The 21,289-nt window shown below is 41.3% G+C and overlaps 4 protein-coding genes across 9 annotated transcripts in view; 1 reads left to right on the top strand and 3 right to left on the bottom strand.

The window, feature by feature from the left end:
* dync1i2a (dynein, cytoplasmic 1, intermediate chain 2a) overlaps window positions 1-8,212 on the bottom strand; it is a 20,797-nt gene extending 12,585 nt beyond the window's left edge. For 3 of the 5 annotated variants that reach the window (XM_019857598.1, XM_019857597.1, XM_019857599.1), the window contains exons 1-6: window positions 8,112-8,212; window positions 7,048-7,165; window positions 6,282-6,396; window positions 5,081-5,168; window positions 3,875-3,934; window positions 3,507-3,622 (exon numbers count right to left, since the gene is read on the bottom strand). In XM_019857598.1, the coding sequence (XP_019713157.1) occupies window positions 3,507-3,622; window positions 3,875-3,934; window positions 5,081-5,168; window positions 6,282-6,396; window positions 7,048-7,155 (487 nt within the window). In that variant the 5' untranslated portion in view covers window positions 7,156-7,165; window positions 8,112-8,212. The remainder of the gene's footprint in view (window positions 1-3,506; window positions 3,623-3,874; window positions 3,935-5,080; window positions 5,169-6,281; window positions 6,397-7,047; window positions 7,166-8,111) is intronic. The other 2 variants (XM_019857600.1, XM_019857601.1) reach the window with 1 other exon arrangement.
* An 857-nt stretch (window positions 8,213-9,069) lies between these two features.
* On the bottom strand, window positions 9,070-11,468 carry cybrd1 (cytochrome b reductase 1). Its single transcript, XM_019857647.1, has 4 exons — window positions 11,175-11,468; window positions 9,937-10,145; window positions 9,706-9,860; window positions 9,070-9,610 (listed from the first exon to the last, which is right to left on the bottom strand). The coding sequence occupies exons 1-4, from the start codon at window positions 11,359-11,361 to the stop codon at window positions 9,331-9,333; spliced, it is 831 nt and encodes a 276-aa protein (XP_019713206.1). The 5' UTR covers window positions 11,362-11,468; the 3' UTR covers window positions 9,070-9,330.
* A 929-nt stretch (window positions 11,469-12,397) lies between these two features.
* dcaf17 (ddb1 and cul4 associated factor 17) lies at window positions 12,398-18,339 on the bottom strand. Its single transcript, XM_019857607.1, has 15 exons — window positions 17,882-18,339; window positions 16,458-16,627; window positions 16,259-16,362; window positions 16,037-16,127; window positions 15,817-15,953; window positions 15,631-15,709; window positions 15,098-15,187; window positions 14,913-15,020; window positions 14,448-14,550; window positions 14,204-14,346; window positions 13,768-13,877; window positions 13,522-13,609; window positions 13,337-13,420; window positions 12,702-12,857; window positions 12,398-12,634 (listed from the first exon to the last, which is right to left on the bottom strand). The coding sequence occupies exons 2-15, from the start codon at window positions 16,590-16,592 to the stop codon at window positions 12,515-12,517; spliced, it is 1,548 nt and encodes a 515-aa protein (XP_019713166.1). The 5' UTR covers window positions 16,593-16,627; window positions 17,882-18,339; the 3' UTR covers window positions 12,398-12,514.
* Window positions 17,548-21,288, top strand: mettl8 (methyltransferase 8, methylcytidine). Of its 2 annotated transcripts, none has more exons than XM_019857609.1 (10): window positions 17,548-17,630; window positions 18,374-18,530; window positions 18,708-18,799; window positions 18,883-19,187; window positions 19,466-19,515; window positions 19,658-19,718; window positions 19,878-20,017; window positions 20,214-20,320; window positions 20,420-20,485; window positions 20,563-21,288. In XM_019857609.1, exons 2-10 carry the CDS (start codon window positions 18,379-18,381, stop codon window positions 20,715-20,717), a joined length of 1,128 nt encoding a protein of 375 aa, XP_019713168.1. In that variant the 5' UTR covers window positions 17,548-17,630; window positions 18,374-18,378; the 3' UTR covers window positions 20,718-21,288. The 2 variants fall into 2 exon arrangements, with proteins under 2 accessions (XP_019713168.1, XP_019713167.1); XM_019857608.1 differs by having other exon boundaries at window positions 17,577-17,857.
* Window position 21,289: the final 1 nt, after the last annotated feature.

Below are 21,289 nucleotides of genomic sequence, written 5' to 3'. Positions count from 1 at the left end.
GGGGGTGGGAGGGGCTATTATGGCTTTTGCACCACTTAAGAAATTATAAAATAAGAAAAGCTTTTGAGGGAGCAAGCACAAAGCTGGGCTTTGAGTTGGGGGGTTGGGTAATGACTGGTCTTACCCCCTTGTACAACATATGAAGGCAAACACGGTTAGTGACGTTCAAGAATACAACGAAACGGCCTTTGCCCTGAGCCGCAGGTGTCTTCCTCTTCTCGGAGTCCAGGCGGCACAAAAGTCTGAAAGCGGTCCATGCAAACCACTTTGCAAAGGCCACAGGCTGCTTTTTTTTTTTTTACTTTGCAACCTTTGCCATCCGCGGGATAATCACCGAGGCACACAGTGGGGAAGATCATTTCTCGTTTCCAGAAATAAGAGGCTTTGAAGACTACTTTCTTTCATTCGACTAAACGGTGATTCATTCTTTCAAAATGGTACGCGGCCACTGCAAATTTCACGAGAGAAAACGGCCAGTGGGTCTGGTAACGATATTTGGATTTACAAAAAAAAAAAAAAAAAAAAAACATTGCAAAACGTTTATTGTGAGAAACGGACTGAGGGGTTTTAACAGAGGTACACAAATTTATTGGGACACACTGCCAACGGAAGAAAACATGAAGCTTAGCTGTTCAAAAAGCAAACCGATTCTTGCGTGTCTTAATTGGAAGGGGAAAAAAAATAGTAATAATCATAATTTTTTTCAAAAAAAAGGTTTCCCCCGGACTCTCCCTTCAAAGCTGGAAGCCAAAATTGAATTCAGGGCCAAGTAAGCGCCCCTAACTGGAGCACATCCTAAGACTTTTGCTAATATGAAGCACGTTAATTGAAAAAAAAAAGTGCTCATGCGCGGCCGCGAGGACCATGAGGGCGCACCACTGATCAGTAAATCATAACCGTATTCCAAAGCGAGTGCCTGCCCACATCTCGTCATACAATAGGCATTTCAACATTTAAGTGCATAAAAGCCAACTCAACTCCAAAGTGGCACTTCAGAGAAGAAGGCCACAAAGGGCTTTTTGTGATTTCAAGTTGTGACCTTGCTCTGAATCGACGGTGATTAAAACAATCCCCTTCCATTAAATACGAGGGATTGACGAAACCGCTGCAGCCTTTTGTAGCTCTGCAGCAGAGCGGCCAGTCTGCGCCGCCGCCCCATTCCCACCTCACACTCCGGCAACGCATCGACGTCCGTAATTACAGCCTCTTGTTTAAGAGCGGATCCCGATTCTGCTTATTGTAAACCACTAGTGCGCTCTGGGAACGCCGGCACCTCGAAAAACAACTCTGGGAACGCCATCAAAGAGATTTACCAAGTAATTTGTCACTTTCTTAAATGGGCCGAGAGATGAAGCAGCCCCGCATTGAACGTATTCAAATATATGTCTTGTGATTTTGACACACCGCGGAGAAAAGTGTTGTCGACGACCCCGCGAAAATGTCAATGATTCGAAAAATTCCCGACAAGTCTATCGGAAATGAGGTTACAAGACAGCGAAAAGTCACGCCGTTTTCTCCCTTCGACCGCGGAAGCCTGTGGGCGTGTCGGCGAATGGCGCTGTAGCCACGCCCCGCTCAACTGTCAGATAAATACAAAACCTCTTACGGAATTTGGAAACCCTCCCGTGGTCTTTTAGATGGCATTTTGTCGCCAAAATATATCCGCTTCAAAGCTTCGGTGACTGCCGGGTGGGTATTTCCATGCTGCAACAACGGGGCGCTCTAAAGTGTCAAAACTTCCATCCACACAAATGGCTGTCATGATGAACTTCCCGACCAGGAAAAAAAAAGGTTTCCCCTCACTCTTTTTTTGCCGTTCTCTCCGTGGCACGCACGCACTCATGGACAACAACGGGGTGCTCTAACGGGCCCACACCAATGGACATTATCTAGGTGTATGCATAGCTTACTTGCTAGCCAAACATCGCAAGCGCGTCGGTTAACTGCCGATATCTATAAAGGTTTGTTTTTAGCACTTTTCTTCAAGTGTGTTTAATGTATTTAGAAAAAAAATAAATAAATCCCCAAATTCACATTAGCTTTGCGGAGGGATCGTCTGGCCACCGCGACACAACGCGTCCAAACGCTGGCTCGACAATCGCTCCCGGTGACATTTCAATCGAAAAATTGCGTCGCCTTGCACAAAGACGGCGGGAATTCTCCGCGTACGCTCCCTCCAACGCCGCCGCCGCCCGCTGACCTTGAGAGTGCCGCCATGTCACGTCTCCTCCTTTTGACGAGGTGCTAAATCGCTCAATCAGAAAAAACAGGCCTGACGCTACGCTGCACATCGAAAGGCGCAGAGGGGGAGCGAGTGAGCAAGCGGCGAGGTGGATGCAGGCGGGCCCTCGGGAGGCGACGGCGTGAAAAAAACGCAGTGTCACCGAATGTGTTTTGTTGCGTGCGGAGGAGAGAGAAGACAGCGAAGCAAGGGAGTTGATGAAATGATTACATAGTGGTTGCGGGGCGAAGCGGGTTTCACACTGAACAGCTGGTAGAACGCATCGTTGTTTAACAATATTTTACAGTGCCCGTAAAGAGCGATTTGAATCCTTCAATAGTTATGCTTGGGGGAAATACAGCTAACAATTTTGTCTTTTTCCCCTCTCGCTGGGTCACCGCTGAGTTTTACCACATAACACTTGACCCGACAGCGCTAGATGATGTGTACGCTATTTAAAATCCGAACCGGGCTTTCAAGGATGCCGAAAAGGATGTGTTCAATGATGCAAGTGAATCAAGCGGACAGCCATAATGACAGACTAGCGTGAGACGGTGAATTTCAAAAACCTGTGGGTAGTTTGGACACCTTTTGGAATGGACGAGAGGGGGGAGGAAAAAAATCCAGAATTCAGCTGAGCATACTTTTCACTGCCATTATGAATAGCACTCAACCGCATATTTTAATCGAATGTGGTGGTCAACGTGCGGAGACGAGAGAATTCCCCCCCCAAAAAAAAATCGCAGGATGAAAAGGATTTAGGAGGCAGTGAACAATTGCATGCGCCGTCCTTTTTATCCTCCTGATCAATCTTACTGCTCCTTCCCGTCATGGTTTTCACATCCCTGCTCATTAATTAAACCGAAGCCGACTTTGATGCAGTGCGGCATCTTGGCTTTAGAGGAGGAGAACCTCTGGGCACTTTACTTTCATCTTAGTGCTCGCTCGCCATCACTTCTGGAACACACACGTGCGCTCATTTGACACCCGAGATGCCCTTTCCTCATCAAATAAATACAAATCCCATGGATTATTTGGGACTCAAATTATTTGAGATTAACAGTTGTAGCGTTCAGTATACGTTCCGCAAGTAAATTGGTATCAGTGTCATAGTATCGGCACATTTTTGCAGGATTCAGTCTCAGCATGGCATCCTAATGTTTTTTGCTTTTTTTTTTTTTTTTTTTATAAATGTTCTCAATCAATTTTCCGATCACTTAAGACAGGTTTCTCACATTGTTTCCACCTTAAAAGGTTGCTAAAACGGTCTACCTTGGCACATTACCTTCTTTTTGCTGCGTCATGACAGGTGTCTGGGTCTCTTTTGTATAAGACACCGTCTCGCGTGGAGGGAAGTCCACCTGAGTGACTTTGGCCATTCCAAGTTTCGAAGCGCCCCGCCTAAAAACAAAAAGCCACTAAATACGCTACACAAGCCAGAACAACAACAAACGATCTCACCTCCGTACCGGAGAAGTCTCGCATGGAATTGCAAGCGTCTCCGATTACTTTTAAAGCCAACGTTTAAATGTATCGGACCTCATGTGCATGCAAAATGCAATTTATTGATGAATTGAGTCATGACAAGTAATCATGCCATAGATTGAGAGAAGGGAAAATGACCAGGAAAGGAGAGAAGAGAGTGTCCAGTACCCCATCTGAGAGTCAGAGTGAAGTTGGAGAGTGGACGGGTCAGAGTCCCAGTGCAGAGTCCTGGTTAGTGTCACAGCAACAAGGCGACATTAGTGAAAGACAAAGGCCGGCACAAACCAGGAGAGGAAAGAAAGTTAGCATCGTGGGTGCACAACATGCACGTTTATACAATGCAGGATAAGGGGCACACTGAATTTTTTTTTTTTTTTTTAAATTCAAAAAGGGAGAAGATACCATTGAGTCAATTCAAAATATTAATAATAAGAATTAAGTCACTGAAAATCAGTTGCCTGTATTGAGTGTATAAGATTATCTCCCAGTACAAACCGGTCGACACAAAGGTCAACTTTCAATAACACTGACTTGACACCATTCAAGAAATGATCTCCACTCAAGAGGTTATGCTTCTTTTTTGCGCCAGTATTTTTCTTTGGGAATTAAAAAAAAAAAATAACACGTCAAGAAAATGTGTGAAAGTATTTTTTTTTTTTTTAGCAGAAAAGCTGATTCAATGGGAAAACTGCCTGTGGCCATGTTGCCAAGTAAATACCGGTACTTATTTTCCAGAGCAGATACCACACAAGTGTTGGGGTTTGGGGAGTGGGCGGAGCTGTAATCTGAACATTTTGCTTGAAAATTCAATTATATTTCCTCACTGACTGACATTGAGATGCGAATCCACCCACCGCGCGCGCACGCTGGGGGCATCCGGTTTAAAAAACAAACACATAAGAAAAGCACCGAATGCGCGTGACCTAAGGTGTTAACGTGCAGCCAAGATTGTGTCACACCAAAGGCTCAGAGAGTTGCGCAGAAAAGGCAAGGGGGCCAAGTAGAGTGCCGTGCCTCAGGGAGAAAACATGACCTCCATGCGTGTAGGAAATGGCCATGCCGGTGAGGGAAATGAGTCAACGCGTGGAGGGGGCCCGGGGGCGGGACCGCTTTCTGGGCCTGATGGGACATTGGAGGGAGCTTGAATTTCAGCCGAGGGAAGGCGCTCTAATTGGGGGTTAAGAAGTCCCCCAGGCATCACAACAGCCTGCCGTTTTATTGGTAATTCCGGATCACCCGAAATCAACGGCGCCTAAGTCAAATGAACAAGCTGGAACAAACTTCTCATCTATCGCCGTGATTCGCGGCATCGCTCCTACTATCGTATCGTTTTGTACTGCAGGGAGGGGACAAACTGCGTGCACGTTCATGTACCTTGGTCCCACAGCTCCGTCCGAGTCCTGGCTCCCGGTCTCGCTTAAGGTGTCTGCCGATTTGGCAGTCGGAGACGTGGGAGCGGGGACTACAGAGAGAAACAAATACAGGAAGACATTTCAATCAAAAGATCAGGACACAACTTGAATTGATTTTTTTTTTTTTAACTTGTTTCCGAATCCTGCCCAGATCCTGGAGGTGCTCTTGAGCGCAATGAGAGATAATTTCGGTCAAACATTTTTCAGATGAATGAGATTACACCAAAATAAATCATAAAACAAGATTTTAATTTGTGTTTTATAGCCATGCTAAGCGTGACTTTCATACTTGGGACTGCTGTTTTTTTTTTTTTTTCAATGGATCTCTTCTGCCACCTGTTGTTAGCAAAGTGGTAGTGTTGTAGCTCCGGTTGACAGAAACAGAATAATAATACGGACGGACGGGTACAGTAGATCACACACACACCCCCATTCATCATTCGCAAATATGCTCCACTATTCACTGAAAAACTTGTCTCGTCGCAGTTTCATGTAATAGCATCAAAATGTCACAAAGTTATATTCTTTTTGTGACAAAGTACTGTCAAGCGTAAGTCTGATATTTCTTGGATTGACGCATCTCTTTAATTAAAACATTAAGGCAACTGTTGGCCGTAAACACGCCGCCTCCCCCACAAAAAAAAAAAAAAAAAAAAAAAAAACATTAAACACGCACACATCTGTTCAATCAAATTCGCGAATCGGACGGCAATTGTGTACGTGTGTTTGTATAGGCAGCCGACTCATTTCAACACAAAACTAAAAGCAGCTGTGTTTGACTTGTTATTGACAGCCGGAAGAAGCAGGCTGTGCTTCCCGACAGTTTCGCCAAACACAAGTAACACAGCGACAAAAACGGTATGATGTAACAGCTCATGAGAACGGTAGGAGTGCAAAAATTCTATCTGCGACTGCCGGTTTCCGCGTGGATCCAGCGGTTTCAGGTCAGTAAACACCCCGAGCGCTAGCGATTATGGCCCTAACTGCCACGTCGCTCAAAGTCCCACCAGCACAGGCCGCCCCAGGAGCGCCGACACTCCTGGGCTTTGCTGTGCAGTCAAGTTTTCATTTGTTGAACACCACAATGCAACACCGGGGGCATAAAACTGAGCGGGATTAAAAAAAATCCTCCAGAGTAAAACAATTATAGAAAAGCCACCAACCAACAGAAACATCAGAAGCGATGCCAAAACTTTGTAGCAGGGCATCAGCTTCATATCGCTTCTTCTCCAAGTCAGACTCTTCATGGTGAATGGGCGTATCTTTCAGTTGATCGGCCTGTTTTGTCATGACAGAAAATTGACATGTCACTAATTCCAGAGAATATGATGTAAAATTTGTTGGAATCCATCAAATAATATACAAAAAATAAAATAAAAATTGGATCTGTTGAAGAATCTGTTTTGCGATGTGTCCGCGACTTTGCACAAGGACAATTTGCTGTCTGGACATGAAGGGGTAAATATCTCCTTGCCCTGTAGGGAGTCTCAGAGTCTCCAGAATATTTTGCTTTTCACACTTGACTGAGCACAGAGCAATGTGCCATTGACAAACCAGTTCATTGTGTATTTACTGCCCTCCGCGCAACTTGGGGGGAAAAAAAAATCAAAACATAAGAAAAAGGAGGCAGTTGCAACACAAGATTAATGTTATACTGTAACATGGCAAAGAAGGCAAATGCAACTTGGTCATTGATTTTTTTTTCGACATACAAACAACTGCGTAAATGCCGTTTTCATGGCTACGGTCACATGTGCAAGAGTGCATTCACATCAAGATATATGAGATTATAATGTCAGTGTCTCGACACACTGGTCTGTTTAATCCCCTACTGCTGGGTGTTCTCACGAGAACAAACAAGACTTGTTCATTGCTGACAACGAGCCATCTATTTTGAATCCATAAAATGCAGTCAAAGTTGAAGGATACCTCCTTCTTCTTGCGTTCCTCCTCCTTCCTTTTCTTTTCCTCTCTGATTTGGGCCAAGCGTTGCTTCTTCCTCTCAAGCTCCGCTTTTAGTTCACTTTTGTCAGACATGATGCTGCAGCTGCATAAGAGGGGAAACGTGCATTTCGGTTTTAGCACAACACAAAAATGCTGAGTGAATAGTAGCAGCACAATCATACTCAGTGGGAACATATTTGTCATGAGCAGCTACACAATGACTTTAAATCATACAAAGATAGAGTACATTTTCGATCAATTAAGATTGCAATGTTTCATTGTTGTGTTTTGTTTGCTGTGGTATAGGACAGAAGTTTACCAATGTGTGAAATAAGAACAATAGTACTAACAAACTCAATGCTCAACTGGTGCCTCCTAAGGTGTTTTATTTTGAAAAGGCAGGTTATTTTATTCAGTTCTTACAGGATTTTATTGCACAGACTCCTAATAAATTTACATTTCCCCGAATCTATTTCTGTGTCGATCGGACACACAACTAGAGACCAAATAACATGATCTATGATTCAGGCCCCACCCTGTACAATCGGATCACCACAATTTGCCCCCTACTAGCGTCCCTGTCAAACAAGACTACAGTTTTTTTCACTTGATGCTCTAAATATTCGCATTTTTACTTGTTAAAACCTTCGATCACGTCTTCAAACGACAGATTCGCTTCATGTCGGTTTCAACTTGAATTGTCTCGACTACTGTTAGCCTTCCGTGCTAAGACTAGCTGATGTGCTGTCATTTACCAGTATACGCAACACGTGCTATAACACAGAATGTATACATACAAGTGTGATGATAGAAGTTTGTTATTTAAATAAAAAATATGTCTTTAGCAACCGATCCATTAATATATAGTTGGATGAAGCGGTGGACGAATATATTAGCTGGTTAGCTACCACAGCGATCTAGGTCCGCAGGGCTATCATGCGCTAACAGTTCTAATGAAGCCCCCGAGCCTACTCAAACTATGCAAATAACCTAAGTATAAAAAGCGTGTGCAAATACAACGCGGTCAGAATGTCTGTTAGCAATCAAACCTTTAATTCGGTTTCGGGCCGGGAGGAGGTCTTTTAGCAAAAAAGTCAAAACAAACCAGCTTGCAGCCAAGTACGGCTCCCGCGAAGGGGCAAATTAGGCGTTTGGAGTTGTTTGCGGAAGTCGTGGCGTTCATGCAATGCGACTAAAAAGTAAAAGATTAACTGCTCATACCCCGATTAAATATTACATGAATAATAATAGAATTTTCAGTTGGTGTAGATCAGGGATGGGCAAACCTTTGTACCGAACAGTGATAGCTGGGCCAGGTTATTGAGGATTAGAAATGTTTCAAAGGTAATTGTGAAATGTGACAAATAGTTCAATTTTATAATAAAAATAACGAATTCCGTTTTTAAAGTTGAATTCAATTACTAGTGATTACAATTTTTCATTGTGGACAGACAACATATGTTGAATACACATTTTATTGGGTACAATAAAGCAGTGAACACATTTTTGAATAAGACAAAACAAAAAGTATATATACTATATTTACTAATCTTATGGGGAATTCCTAATTTTGCAACTTACACTATACATGTAATAGAAACGTGCAAAGAAAGGCTACTCATTTATGACCATATATGGTTTGAATGTTTTTCACCATTTCAGTTGTGATTATTTTTGGCTGTGGTTAAAACGTGACCAAGTGTTGCACTAGTGTTTCAGTGTAAATTGCATCTCTCCCACTTAAGAAGAACTTGAGCACCTTCGTTTGCACCAGTTATACAGTGATATAGCAAAAAAATTTTAATTCTTTTCGGAATGTCTTCTGGTGTGGTGGCTGTAGAGTGCCTCGTTGTTGGCCCGGGGTGGGCACATGTTCTGGAGAGAGTTGAAAAGGCGAGGAGGGGTAAAAAAGATATGACTCAGGACTTTGTACTAGCTTGACAACTTTGGGAAAAGACCTGTGACAATCCAGTGAGATATATTCCACAGTCATGAGAGAGAGTCAAATCAGAATCCGCACATATTTATTGTAAATGTGTATCATAGTATCTGAATAATTTCAGCACAGAAAAATGCAGGAGACTTAGAGGAGTTGGTTGATTATCGGTACATGTGAATCCTGTTTACATACAATCAGATCGTATTGCAACATCTACTATAGATAGGACAAATATGAAAAATAGATATCAAATGAGAAAGAAAATCCAGCATAAGTGAGCAGTAAAAAAGGAGTGTACATTCATTCTAAATTCCAGTTTATTTTGAAATTCAGTTGACCTGATCATCAAATTTATTATTCCTCCTGCGGACCTCCCCAAAGCTGTCACCCTCTGCTCCATCTGAGAGTTGAGACAGGGCCGGACCCACTTTTGTGTCATCCTCACCGCCCCCGTTGGAATGCAGGGTATGCAAGGTCTGGTCACTCGGCCGTTTCCAAGACTGTCGAGTGGCAATCCAAAGGATTAGTCCTCCATAAAGCACGAGAAGGAGTCCCAGAACGTTAACAAATATTGCCTCGGGGGGCGAATCCTTATATTTTGGGTTGGTTCTAGGATGAGAAAATAAAACAAAGTTAGACTTGTTTATGCACAAATTGATTGCGATTTTAAATACCTTAGTAAAGCTGTTTTTTGTGGTACTTACAGGGCAAATATAAGTTTCTCAGTGATACCCATGAGTGCCACTGCTATAACAGAGGTGAAGATGAACAGGCCACTGTAGACATGAACGGGCATAAGGGCTGCTCTCCAGGACATGGGCGCAAATGGCAACAAATACAGGCTGACCCCGAGAACCAGCTGCATAAAAAAACATATCCATGTTTTAATCATACAAAAAAAAATAAATTAAAAAAAATCCAATAAAAATAAATACCTGGAGACAATAGAGTATTACAGCTGCCAGGCCCACCCAGCTGTGCAGACTGTACATGTTGGGGATTTTGGCAGCGTTGTGATAGTCAAAAACCGCCACGGTAGCAACAACAGCAAAAATGAAGGCCACCAAGTTCAAGCTTGCGTGGATAAATTTCATGGTAAGTTTGCTGTACTTCCAGCTCCATGGGAGTCGGTACACGATGATGGCTGGAAGAGAGAAAGATCGTCATTCAATCAAAGTGTTTCATATTTATTCATATACAAGAACAAAAAAAAAAGGGTCTGTTTGTATTGCAGATGCGGTTATGGATGACATGTAAAGTTTTGACCCGAGGTAGGTGCTTCCAAGATGCAAATATTTTGTGTAAAAGGCGCTGCTTACTCTTTGACAAGACAGAGTATTGACAAATAGAGCCATCCAGTTTGACGGCGTATGTTAACATTTGTTGAACATTCGGAATGTTGATTAGTTCAGGGTCACATGTGCATCGGGTACATATTGATAGAAGGAATTTTTTTTTCAAGGAGAAGCACTTGTGTTCTCATGATGTATAAAATATGTATATATTTCTTTTATTTCTGTGTAACTCGAAGTGATTTAATTTTAAGATCATATCGCTCAGCCCTAGCCCGTATTGTCAATTTAGTACAGCACCTCATCGCTGTTTTTATGTTTGTGCCAAAGAGCCATCTTCTATAAAAATGTTCGTGTGGTATCTTGGTGCCAAGGATCTATGTTCAAGTAAGTTGAGGAGCTTCAATTAGTTCTCTGCCACCATGTTGTGGAATTTTTAGGCAATCGTAAGCCTTTTTAATGGAGAACAAAACACTGTATCATCTTTGCAAAGGTATTTATTTGCTCTTATATTGGGGGGGGGGAATACAACATTAGCAGATGAACTGTGTCGCATTTATTAGTGAGTTCTGCTCAAATATAATTATCTTACATCTCCAGACCAACTTGAAAAGAGAGTTAAGAACTCCGGTATTTCAATTGCATGACGTTTCACATTCTGACGAAACACTGCGCTCAATCGAAAGTGAAGTTTATCGCGTAGTATTGAGCCGACGCGATCATTTCAGCGTTTGGTCCACAAACACGTTCGAAAACATTGCAGCGCTGCACACGTGATGACTTGCGTGCACAAAACTTGAGTTGATCATCTACAACAGTATGACTTGTGTCATAACATGAAGCTTGCCCAGAGAAGTAAAAAAGTTAAACTCCCAACTCACCCAGACCCTGCAGGATGATAAACCCGCACACGTTCAACACCGGATGCCAGTTAAATTCTGCCAGTCCTCCGTCCCACGCCAGACCCCGTTGATAGTAAAGGACCCATCTTAACACGAAAATGATAGCGATCACACCCACAACGCCGGCGGACGACAAGGTGACCAGAAACTGTTTGTAGTTCTCCATCGTGCTGTCGTATCTCGGTAGCAGGTCTTGTCCAGTGAAGACGGTGATGAAGGGTTCCAGTCTGTTATGGACAGAGTCGAGGTCACGTGACACACAGCTATGCAAAATTCTGAGAGGAGGGGCGTTTTGTAACTTTGCAGCTTACAAAACTCGCTATATTTACTTTGTGTATCCCATTCCGTAACCCATTCTGCCACTTAGTTATGACACAAGCAATCTTTAAAAACAAAACTGCAGCATAAAACAATGTTCTTGTCGTTCTTCGATTATCAAGAACTCTGCTCGACTTTGGGGTAACACTTGTTAAAAGAGTTCAACAAATTGTTCCACATTACAAATGGAAAAGTAAGCGTTCTGAAACTGGAGTCCACAAGCCTGAGCTTGAATTTCTGTGAAATAATTTGAAATCAAATTAAGTAGAATTTAACGGAGGGGGCAGCCCGGACATCCACCTGAGGTAGCATCCACGTTGAGGCATTAAAAAAATAAATAAAGCTGTCGATGAAAATATGATGTTTTCCTTCTCTGCACGAATATTGCCTCTTTTGTAGAAGGATCATTCGTTTTTTGAAAGAGGGGGGCATTTGTGTGGGACAAATAAAGGATATCTTATCTTATCAAGATATCAGTGTTTTTTGTTTTTTTTTCTTTCTACCCCACAAATTTGCTGCTGTAGACTGTAAATTTCCCAAGTGTGGGACAAATAAAGGATATCTTATCTTATCAAGATATCAGTGTTTTTTGTTTTTTTTTCAAGCATGCGTCTTGTTATCATCTTCGGCTGCTTCGCTGGGGTCAACTCAGAATAGGTCCCCACAAGACCCGGGAAACATTCCAGTGACCGTGACTCACCCGGATGTGGTGAAAGCATGGATGTAGTCATCTTCCCGATGAACAAAATGAGCATCCGGGGTACCGTCATATTTTGCGTTAACAGATTGCCTAACATTGTTTTGGGGGGGGCCATGTTCATGTACACAAGCCCATTTAATGGGCGGATCGCAATAAGGCAACAGCATAACAGCGTGATTTGTTGTTGTTTTTTTATTTTTTTTATTTAAACAAAAATTACAAATTATTTCAAATGTACTAAACTCTAAAATTGCACAAAGTAACAAACTCAAACAAACTAAAAACTAAAAGCGCCTGACATTCACCGTTGGTCCTGTTTGGTGGCAGTTTTGAGCTTGTAAATGTGGCAGCAGACGTTGGTGTTCTTTTGTTCAATATGAGCAATTGTGTCCTTGTCAAAGATCAGGTCATGTCGGTAAGTCTGCAATCAAAGATGAAAAGTTCACCTCGGCACATTCACACGCATTCTGCGCCCCATAGTTCCTCACCTCATCCCACGGTTCCAACAGTTCAACAGTCTTCAGTAACTGTCCACTCTGGTTGTCATGCAGTCGGACCTGAGCTTTCCCCTCCCCATCTGCACCGTTGGTGACCACCACGGCCAAAAGGTCCAGTTCGTCCTCATATATGACTGTACGGAACGTCTGAAAACATTTGGATTTATTTATTTTAGATGTTTCTGTCAACACGATTCATTTCTCGGTAGCATGTAGCTGACTGACTTCAGAAACCAGTTATGTGCCTAAGAGGCACACCAATGAATCCTGTGACTTTAAAGAGGAAGCCAACACCAAATGTTTTCCTCAATGTGTTTTATGCACCTTCATTAGTCGAAAGACAGCATTCTGATTAATACTTCGTTTGTGGAATGCAATTTAAGTACCGGTAGCAATTTTTAGCCAGCTCAGGGGGTGGCCATGAATGACATCAGAGTTGCTCGGGCCTCAGGTAACAACCTAGCACGCCTCACGTGGTTTCTGAAGCTGAGCCAGGATTGGTTGCCAGGGGCTCATCATTAAGGAGTTTGGCGAAAACAACAGATGGTGCGATTGTTCGTAAAAGCAAAAACCCCAAAACAGCTCTCGACTGGCCTTAGTGTGGAGATCATAAAGTATTTTCATACCTCCTGATCAGGGTCATCATCGAGTTGCTGCAATCTTCTTTTCACTGTGCGGCCTGAAGAGGTGACAGTGACTTGCGAGGTAGACTGCGGTCGGTATATACAGAAAACAAAAAAACATTTTGATTGAAAACAGGAGCATTAATGAATAAAAAAAACATTCATCCATAGCAAAGGAAAACACTTGCAATGTTGTTCCGATGAATCGCCATCGAGAAATCTTCTACTACCTTTGATGGCAAGCCGCTGTTCAACTCACCAAGGATTTTAAGAATGCTGGGAAGATAAAAAAACGTGAAGTTCAATTTCCAACTTTATGACAATGTCAATCAAAATGATAATCATTAATTTACAGTTGTCTGCTTGTGTTAAGAGCTCATGAGATTGTGCAAGGTGTACCTAATATTGAGACACCGTTTCTTTCTACTACTCACTTAATGGTCCTGGGCCCCGCATGAATGATTCTTCCTGAGTCATCAGGATGGAAGAAAATGGCATCGCTCTCTAGCGAGTAACAGCTCATATTCTGTATTCCATTAATTGCCTAAATTGATTTTAAAAGACAAATAAAAAAGTATTTTAGCTTGGGCACCTGATGAAGTGTCGAGTGTAGATCAAGGGCTAAAACGACTCAAGAAGATATCCGGAGCAAGTATCGATGGAAAGAAGTGGAACGAGAGCAGCTTTTTAGAAGAGAACTACGACGACTGTCAAAAACAACTGTCCCCCTCGCTCCCCGCTCAGGCTGACAATTTCCCTTGAACCAATTCATCAGTGGTTTTCGTGTTATAGTACAATCAATAAGAAGCTAAACGTTGAAAACTGAAATTTGTACAAAATGTATTCAAAAGTCGACAATTTTCTGGATACCATGGTGCCGTCTTTGAGCGAGCGGAATTGGTGAGTCCCCTGGTGGCATTTTTGTGGCGGCGTGTGAATGTAATGCCAAGGAAAGCCTCCAATCTGCACTCCGTTACTGGAGCAGGACACCTCAAAAAGCACAGGAGGGCAATCTATGTAATCAGAGTAAAAAAAAGAACGTCATCAGTGAAAAATCAGATTTCACGGCCATGAATCGACATCAAATCTATATCACAAACTGTATTACGCTTACCTGTAATGTGGATATTTACCGGAATGCCAAATGGAACGTCTCCCACTGTTTTGCCGCTGAGAAGTGAACTTGGTTTCCCAAGCGTTAATTTCTCCACCAGGTACTGTAAAACAAAACGCTTAGTTGATGTTCAAAATTTGGACCACAAAGAAAATGCACTTTCCTCCAAAATAAATAAATATATATTATGACTAATGATACTTACTCGCCTGATAGCATTAAGTGCCAAAGTCATTTTTTTTAAACTTTGCTGGAAAACAAGAAAGCTAAAAATGACGGCACCGACTGTTATTATTATCCTGAAGAGAAAAAAAGGAGGCATTTATTCGAATTGAGGCAAATTATGTATTCTAGAGGATGCGGCAGCAAAAGAAATCACTGAGGCAGTGCGTCTATTCGAGAAAAGGACATTATTTGAATACATTTGGTCATTACGTCATTAAGTGTGACATGGAGCTTACGCACCTTTTGCACAATGTGCTCAAAGCTAAACAGCTTCATTGCCTTTCTGCTGTAGGATACGGCCAAGACGCCCTGAGATAAATCAACGTCAATAATGCCGTTCCCGAATACCTGCAAGATTTAAATGGATATCTTCATCCACTACACCCCTGCTATTCAAAACATGTGACAGGAGCAAATATACAAACCTGTTTGTTGACTTCCATCATGCCCACAATTTGTAAGGGGAAAACTTGGAATATGATCAGATGCATCACTGTATTCTGGGTGATACCAGCCTGGCAAAAAGAAAATGAAAATTGCAGTGAATCACTCTGAGCTTGATTTATTTGGTGATTATGACACTTTTGTATCAGATCATGGCTAAACATTTGATGCAATTGTACCATTTGAGGAGATCAAACTTTTTTCACTTGTTCAATGTATTTACGGATTTCTACTTGGCGGGATCACTGTATTCTGGGTGATACCAGCCTGGCAAAAATAAGAAAAGAAAAATTGCGGTGAATCACTCTGCGCTTGATTTATTTGGTGATTATGGCACTTTTGTTTCAGATGATGACGAAACATCTGATGAAATTTGAGGAGATCAAACTTTTTCACTCGTTCAATATATTTACGGATTTCTACTTGGCAGTAGTGCAGAATTGACCTACAGATTACAATGAGGCATTTTTGCCATGTCAAAACAGTCAAATTAGGTAACTTAGATCATTTTTACCTGCCGTGATAAGGATGTGCCTTTGTTTTGAACTGATTTAACATAAAATATCTCTTGAGAAACATCCCAGCTTAGGTACCTTTAGAAAAACCCAAAAAAGAAAAGCAACATGAACCACAGATACTTTGTTGAGGAAAAAAAAAAGAAGAAACACCTAGAACTCAAGGCTAAATGTTTTCCATCAACCTGAACGTGTGTTTTGAAGAGAGAAAAACTCTCTCCAGCTCCTGTCCCGTTGACTCTGATAAGCGGTACAACCAATTATTGGCTGTCAAAAACAGCTGACTGGACTTGTGATCAGAAGGAGACGCTAGCGTGGTTTCCTGCCAACAAAAAAACAGATTCACACTTGCAGTCAAAATAAATGTGTCGCTAGAACAACGGAATGTTAGACGGATCCATTTACAAGTGGGCTCTGGCACAGCAAGGTATCTTCAAATTTATCCACTTTGGATCGTTTAGGCAAATCGTAGAGAGCGTGAGGCTTGGAATGAACGCTGAAAAGTTCATAAGAAAGTTAAAATAGATAAAGTTAAAGAAAGTTAAAAAACACTTTGGGTGAATCATCTGTAGAAATGTACTCCGAATACTATATGAAGTTATGAAAGGATAATTCATTTGTACTCACCAGCTGTAACACTTCAGGTAATTCTCCAGGTAGATTTTACCGTTTTCATACAATATTGTGGATTTAGAGGTCTTGCTCCACACTTTACAGAAATCCCTATGATCCTGAATTATGACATTATGAATTAGGAATTAAACATGAATAAAAACCCCAGCTACATTTCAGTTGCACTGTATTTTATTTTTTTCCCCTCCATTACCGCTAAAAGGATGCCTCTTAGGACCTTCGTATTGAGCCTCGTTAGAGTCCCACCATCTCTGATACCTCGTCCTCTCCAGCTCAACACCTCAGCAGCATTTACGTTCCGTTTTTTTCTCCAGTAATGGGCCATCATCTGGCGGCATTTCTCTCCACCTCCCGACAACGTATCTGCAAGAAAACAAGAAACAATTTAATACCCCGATAGCACCAATTTCCTTTTGCGTTGAACCCCTCGAAAGCAATGAACACAACAAGCACACATTATTAACACCATTGGACACCTAAACCATGTTAAGTGCTCTCTGAACACTGCAAAGCGATTCTGAAAGTACTGTACTTTTTTTTTTAACTACAGGGTTAAAAGTCAGTGCAAACTACTGTGCATGCACAAATTCAGTGACCATCACCATCAACATTAAACTCGACAGAATCCTCCAACACATAGATTAAAACATTCAATCCTCCATTCATTTGAGCTATCAATCCAAAAAATGTAACCTGTTCATTTTTTAACCACTTAAATGCATCAGTTTACTATCTTCTCAGCTTGACAGTTCTGAAAATGAACAAGTATACATATTCCTGGACAGTCTGTGTACTTTTTTTTTAAATCAAGCATTCAATTTTCAGTTTGTTTGCACAATGCACAGCTTTTGTGACTTTTTTATAACTTAGACTACGTCAGGCTGAGGCTAATACTGTACAAGTGCACAGTTTTTCTAGAATCGAGCCAGCAGAGGGCGCTCCATTTAAATGTTAATTTTCTCCATGGTCTGGAGATGATACTGTATCTCTATTTATAATAATAATAATAATAATAATAATAAGACAATAATCCACACACTTGGGAAATTTTGTTAAATGTACAATACCACAAATAAAAATAATACTATGGGGAAACCTCTCAGGGATATGCCCTAAAACTATACATGACGAAAATACACGGAGTACTTATTCACCAAAATAACTGAGGTGGTATGAAAATGAATATGATATATTCGACAAAACAAAACAAGTTATCCAGAAAAAAAAGTATTTTCAAAACGTAGCTGACTGCGACGCGTAACAGATGCATTACGTCAAAATCCGTCGACACACAAACGAGACAATGTACGCATGCGCCGAAGCTAATTCTCCGGTTGCCTGCTACTCCGCACTACAGCCAAACCGGGTGATTGCGGTCTTGTTTGTTGGTTTGATAACTCCTAACCGATTGTGTTTTGATGATCCTTCGTCTGCACATACTCTTCTCGGATCGCAAATACATCTACATTGAATTGGCGACGTTAGCTAATGAGGCGTCAGACTGAATCGAGTTGAGCTCATTCAAAATGTTTTCTATTCCATTTATTAGCCCTAGACTACCAAGAGAAATTAGGAACACAAGCGACTATAAAGGTAGACTTGGTGACGTATTTTTACCGTAGTAGCGTCGGACGAATGTTTAGTTTACTGTGCCTTCTTGGTCCTGTTTTGGAATCTGGTCGTCTTCCTTCAACGCCAAACGAAGACTCAACAACGTTTAGTCTCACTACTGACCTCACCTGGAAGGAGTGTAACAGCATAAATCAAGAACTGACATCATCATTCACACTTGCTCAAATATCTATTAACCTATATTTACGGTATATATTATCAAAACGGGAAATGTATATAATTGACAGTAGAAAAATAATTATTACTTTTGTACGTCAAGACCTCAACCGTGGTTGACTTTTTCTTTGTTTGTCTCCTTCAAGTTGTTTCGCCATCATAAAAATAAACACTCAAGTTAAGTACAGATACCTGAAAAATAACATAAGTACAGTCGCAAAGTTTTTGCACTTTCCACCACAGCACATAATACACTATTAGGGTGCGAATTATTTTGCGGGAAAATATGTACTTTGAACTAACATTCCTGTGTTTTTGCAGCACAAATGCATCAATTTCGGAGCCTCTGTTTAGCCACACTGGAGAAAGTCTTTCGCAGAGTATCTACACGATTGAAGAGCACAGAAAGAAGACCCTCAGCTCCACTGGGTTCGAGAATTTTGACCAACCCGGATGACATTTTTAAGCACAATATGTGGTCAGTAATTTTTTGGACCATTATGAGCCAAAATCCTAAAATTGTATCTTTATATGTATCCTATTGAGGAAATGTGATTCAAGTCCAACCTTTAAATTCAATGTATATATATTTTTAATATGTGAAAGGTGTTTTCCTTGAAAAGTGTACAGTAGTTGTGTAATTCTTAATGTTTAGGGATCATGTGCAGTGGACAGAGGCGGACAAAGATAATGCACAGGTGAAAGCTGCCAAAAACTCCAAAGTGCACATTCCGTTAGGGGAACAAGGCAAGAATTTGTATTTGTATCAAAAATCACATTTCACCGCCATTACCTTGCAAATTAATTTTTTAAAAATCCTTTGTCCACAGGCAAATTTGATACAGAAGCTCGCCACTACTGGGAAAGGTTTTATGAGCTACACAAGGGTAAATTTTTCAAAGACCGCAAGTGGCTGCTCTTGGAATTCCCAGAACTACTTCCGTCAGATTCCAAAAGCCAAGACAGTGGCTTTGACGGGGAAAAGAATGCCAGACGGCAGGAACTCCACAGCCACACACACTTTGACTCTTCCTCAAACCATCGGCGCCTGTGTCAAGATGCACAACTGGAAACAAATGAAGCCGCTCTGCGGGTTTCTTACCCTGGACAACACTCTTCTTTCAGGATATTGGAGGTTTTGCTAAATATTATTTTGTGAATATGGGATAAACGGTTATGATAATTGATGGATTGATATACAGTATATTTTTGGCGTTGGTTTTATGTCAGCACGGTAGTCAAGTGGTGGGCACATATTTTGTAGGCTCGAGCTAACCCACAACGGATAAGCAGTGTCCAAAATGTGATGTTTTTACAGCCAAGCATACAAGTTAAATTAATGAGTCAGATGGGATTCATTTTTTATTAAATTTGCTCTACGCGCTTTGTGTAACTTACCGTATAACTTTACAGGTTGGATGTGGTGTTGGCAACAGTGTATTTCCAATTGTTAACAATATCAGGTAAGTGTCACGTGAAATAATACTTCACTCAGCATTGCTTTAACCTCTTCACAAGGTTTTGTGTATGAAATAACATTTGCAATCTCGTATTTGTTGTGAGCATTATTTTTGTTCTATTATTAACCTTTAATTTTGTCTACAGGGAAAACGGCGCATTTTTATACTGTTGTGATTTCTCCCCATGTGCTATTCAGCTGTTGAAGGTAAGAAGACTATTTGCATTTACATGCTGTCGCATTACATCTTATAGTATATTCTTGGGTCGTAAAAATGTCAGCATTCCCCCATCAGGTGCAGTACAACAATTCTTCATCAACATTAGTGTTGATTTTGAATCCCACCGATGTTGTCCCCCCACTCAGAGCCATCCCGACTTCGACCACTCGGTGTGCCATGCGTTTGTGCACGATGTTTGTGAAGAAGAGGGCTCTCTTCCCTTTCCGCCACAAAGTCTGGATGTTATTCTTGCCGTTTTTGTGCTCTCCTCCATTCATCCAGACAGGTGGGTGAAGTTTACTGCAAAAACACAGTTGAGGCTATTGGTGAACCTGTCAATGGAGTTTCCTGTTATGTGTTTCGTTTGACAGTAACTTTTAACTGTCATTAAGCCATCACAAGACAGCGTTCCTTTTGCTGTGCATATAGTGTAGGTAACGTTGTGGTCAGTGAAGTGACATTAAATGAGATTTCATCAACAGGATGCAAGGGGTGGTTAGCAGGCTAGCATCCTATCTGAAATTTGGAGGGATTTTCCTTTTTCGTGATTATGGGAGATATGACTTCTCTCAACTCAGGTTTAAGAAGGGTGAGTCGTGGATTTGTTGGACACACTTTTGACAGTCTCCTTTTTATAGTGTCTTGTGTGGATGTAGTCTATTAATAGGTATCGTCTTTTCGCAATCAGGTCGGTGCTTGTCAGACAATTTCTATGTACGAGGAGATGGAACTTGTGCTTATTTTTTCACAAAAGGTTTGTATATAAAACTACAATAATGCAGTTCAAATGACTCCACTGCAGCCGAGTTTGACTGGGTTTCATCTCCACAGACGAAGTTCACGGTTTATTTTCCAATGCTGGATTGGAGGAAGTACAGAATCTGGAGGATCGACGAATTCAAGTTAACAGAGGGAAAAAGGTTTCAATGCACCGGGTGTGGATGCAGAGCAAGTATAGGAAATCGCATCCACTTTCACCCTGTTAACACATGGGCCATGCACTTGTGTGTTTTTTTTAAATGTATATACAAATACTGTATGTCCTTTGGACTTCTTACTTCTGACATTCATTGTTTTTATACTTTGTACTATTTATCTGAAAGAGTGTGTGTGTGTGTAGTACATTTTGATATCACACATGTCAAACTCAATTCTGTAGTGTTTATTTTATGAGTAAAATGAAGAAATGCATTTTATTGTATAGTAAGTGTACCATGCATGAGATTTCAAACCACGCCACTGGAGCAAATATACTTAACTGGAAATTGCAACTCATTGCTGAAGAAATGCTAACAGGTTCGGTATGCTTCCACCTTGACGGCCAAAAAAAGGCATGGAAAAGCTGAGGCACTCTGTGACAGGGGAGTTTATTGCCCAACGCGTATCGATTTAAAAGAGTCTTCATCGGGGCTAATAATCTAATCTCGAAAGTTTTTTTTTTTTGGACCAATATATTTACAGTTGAGCCCTGGAGCGAAAATGGGTTATAATTGATTCCCATTGAAATGGCACAAATTGTCTATTTTGCCAATGAAGTAAAATTTATATTTGGGGGAAT

This window comes from Hippocampus comes, unplaced genomic scaffold, assembly GCF_001891065.2.
Source record: "Hippocampus comes isolate QL1 unplaced genomic scaffold, H_comes_QL1_v1.1 scaffold359, whole genome shotgun sequence".
NCBI lineage: Eukaryota > Metazoa > Chordata > Actinopteri > Syngnathiformes > Syngnathidae > Hippocampus > Hippocampus comes.
The sequence above is the reverse complement of the archived record's forward strand: the minus strand, read 5'-3'. Positions and strand labels throughout refer to the sequence as shown.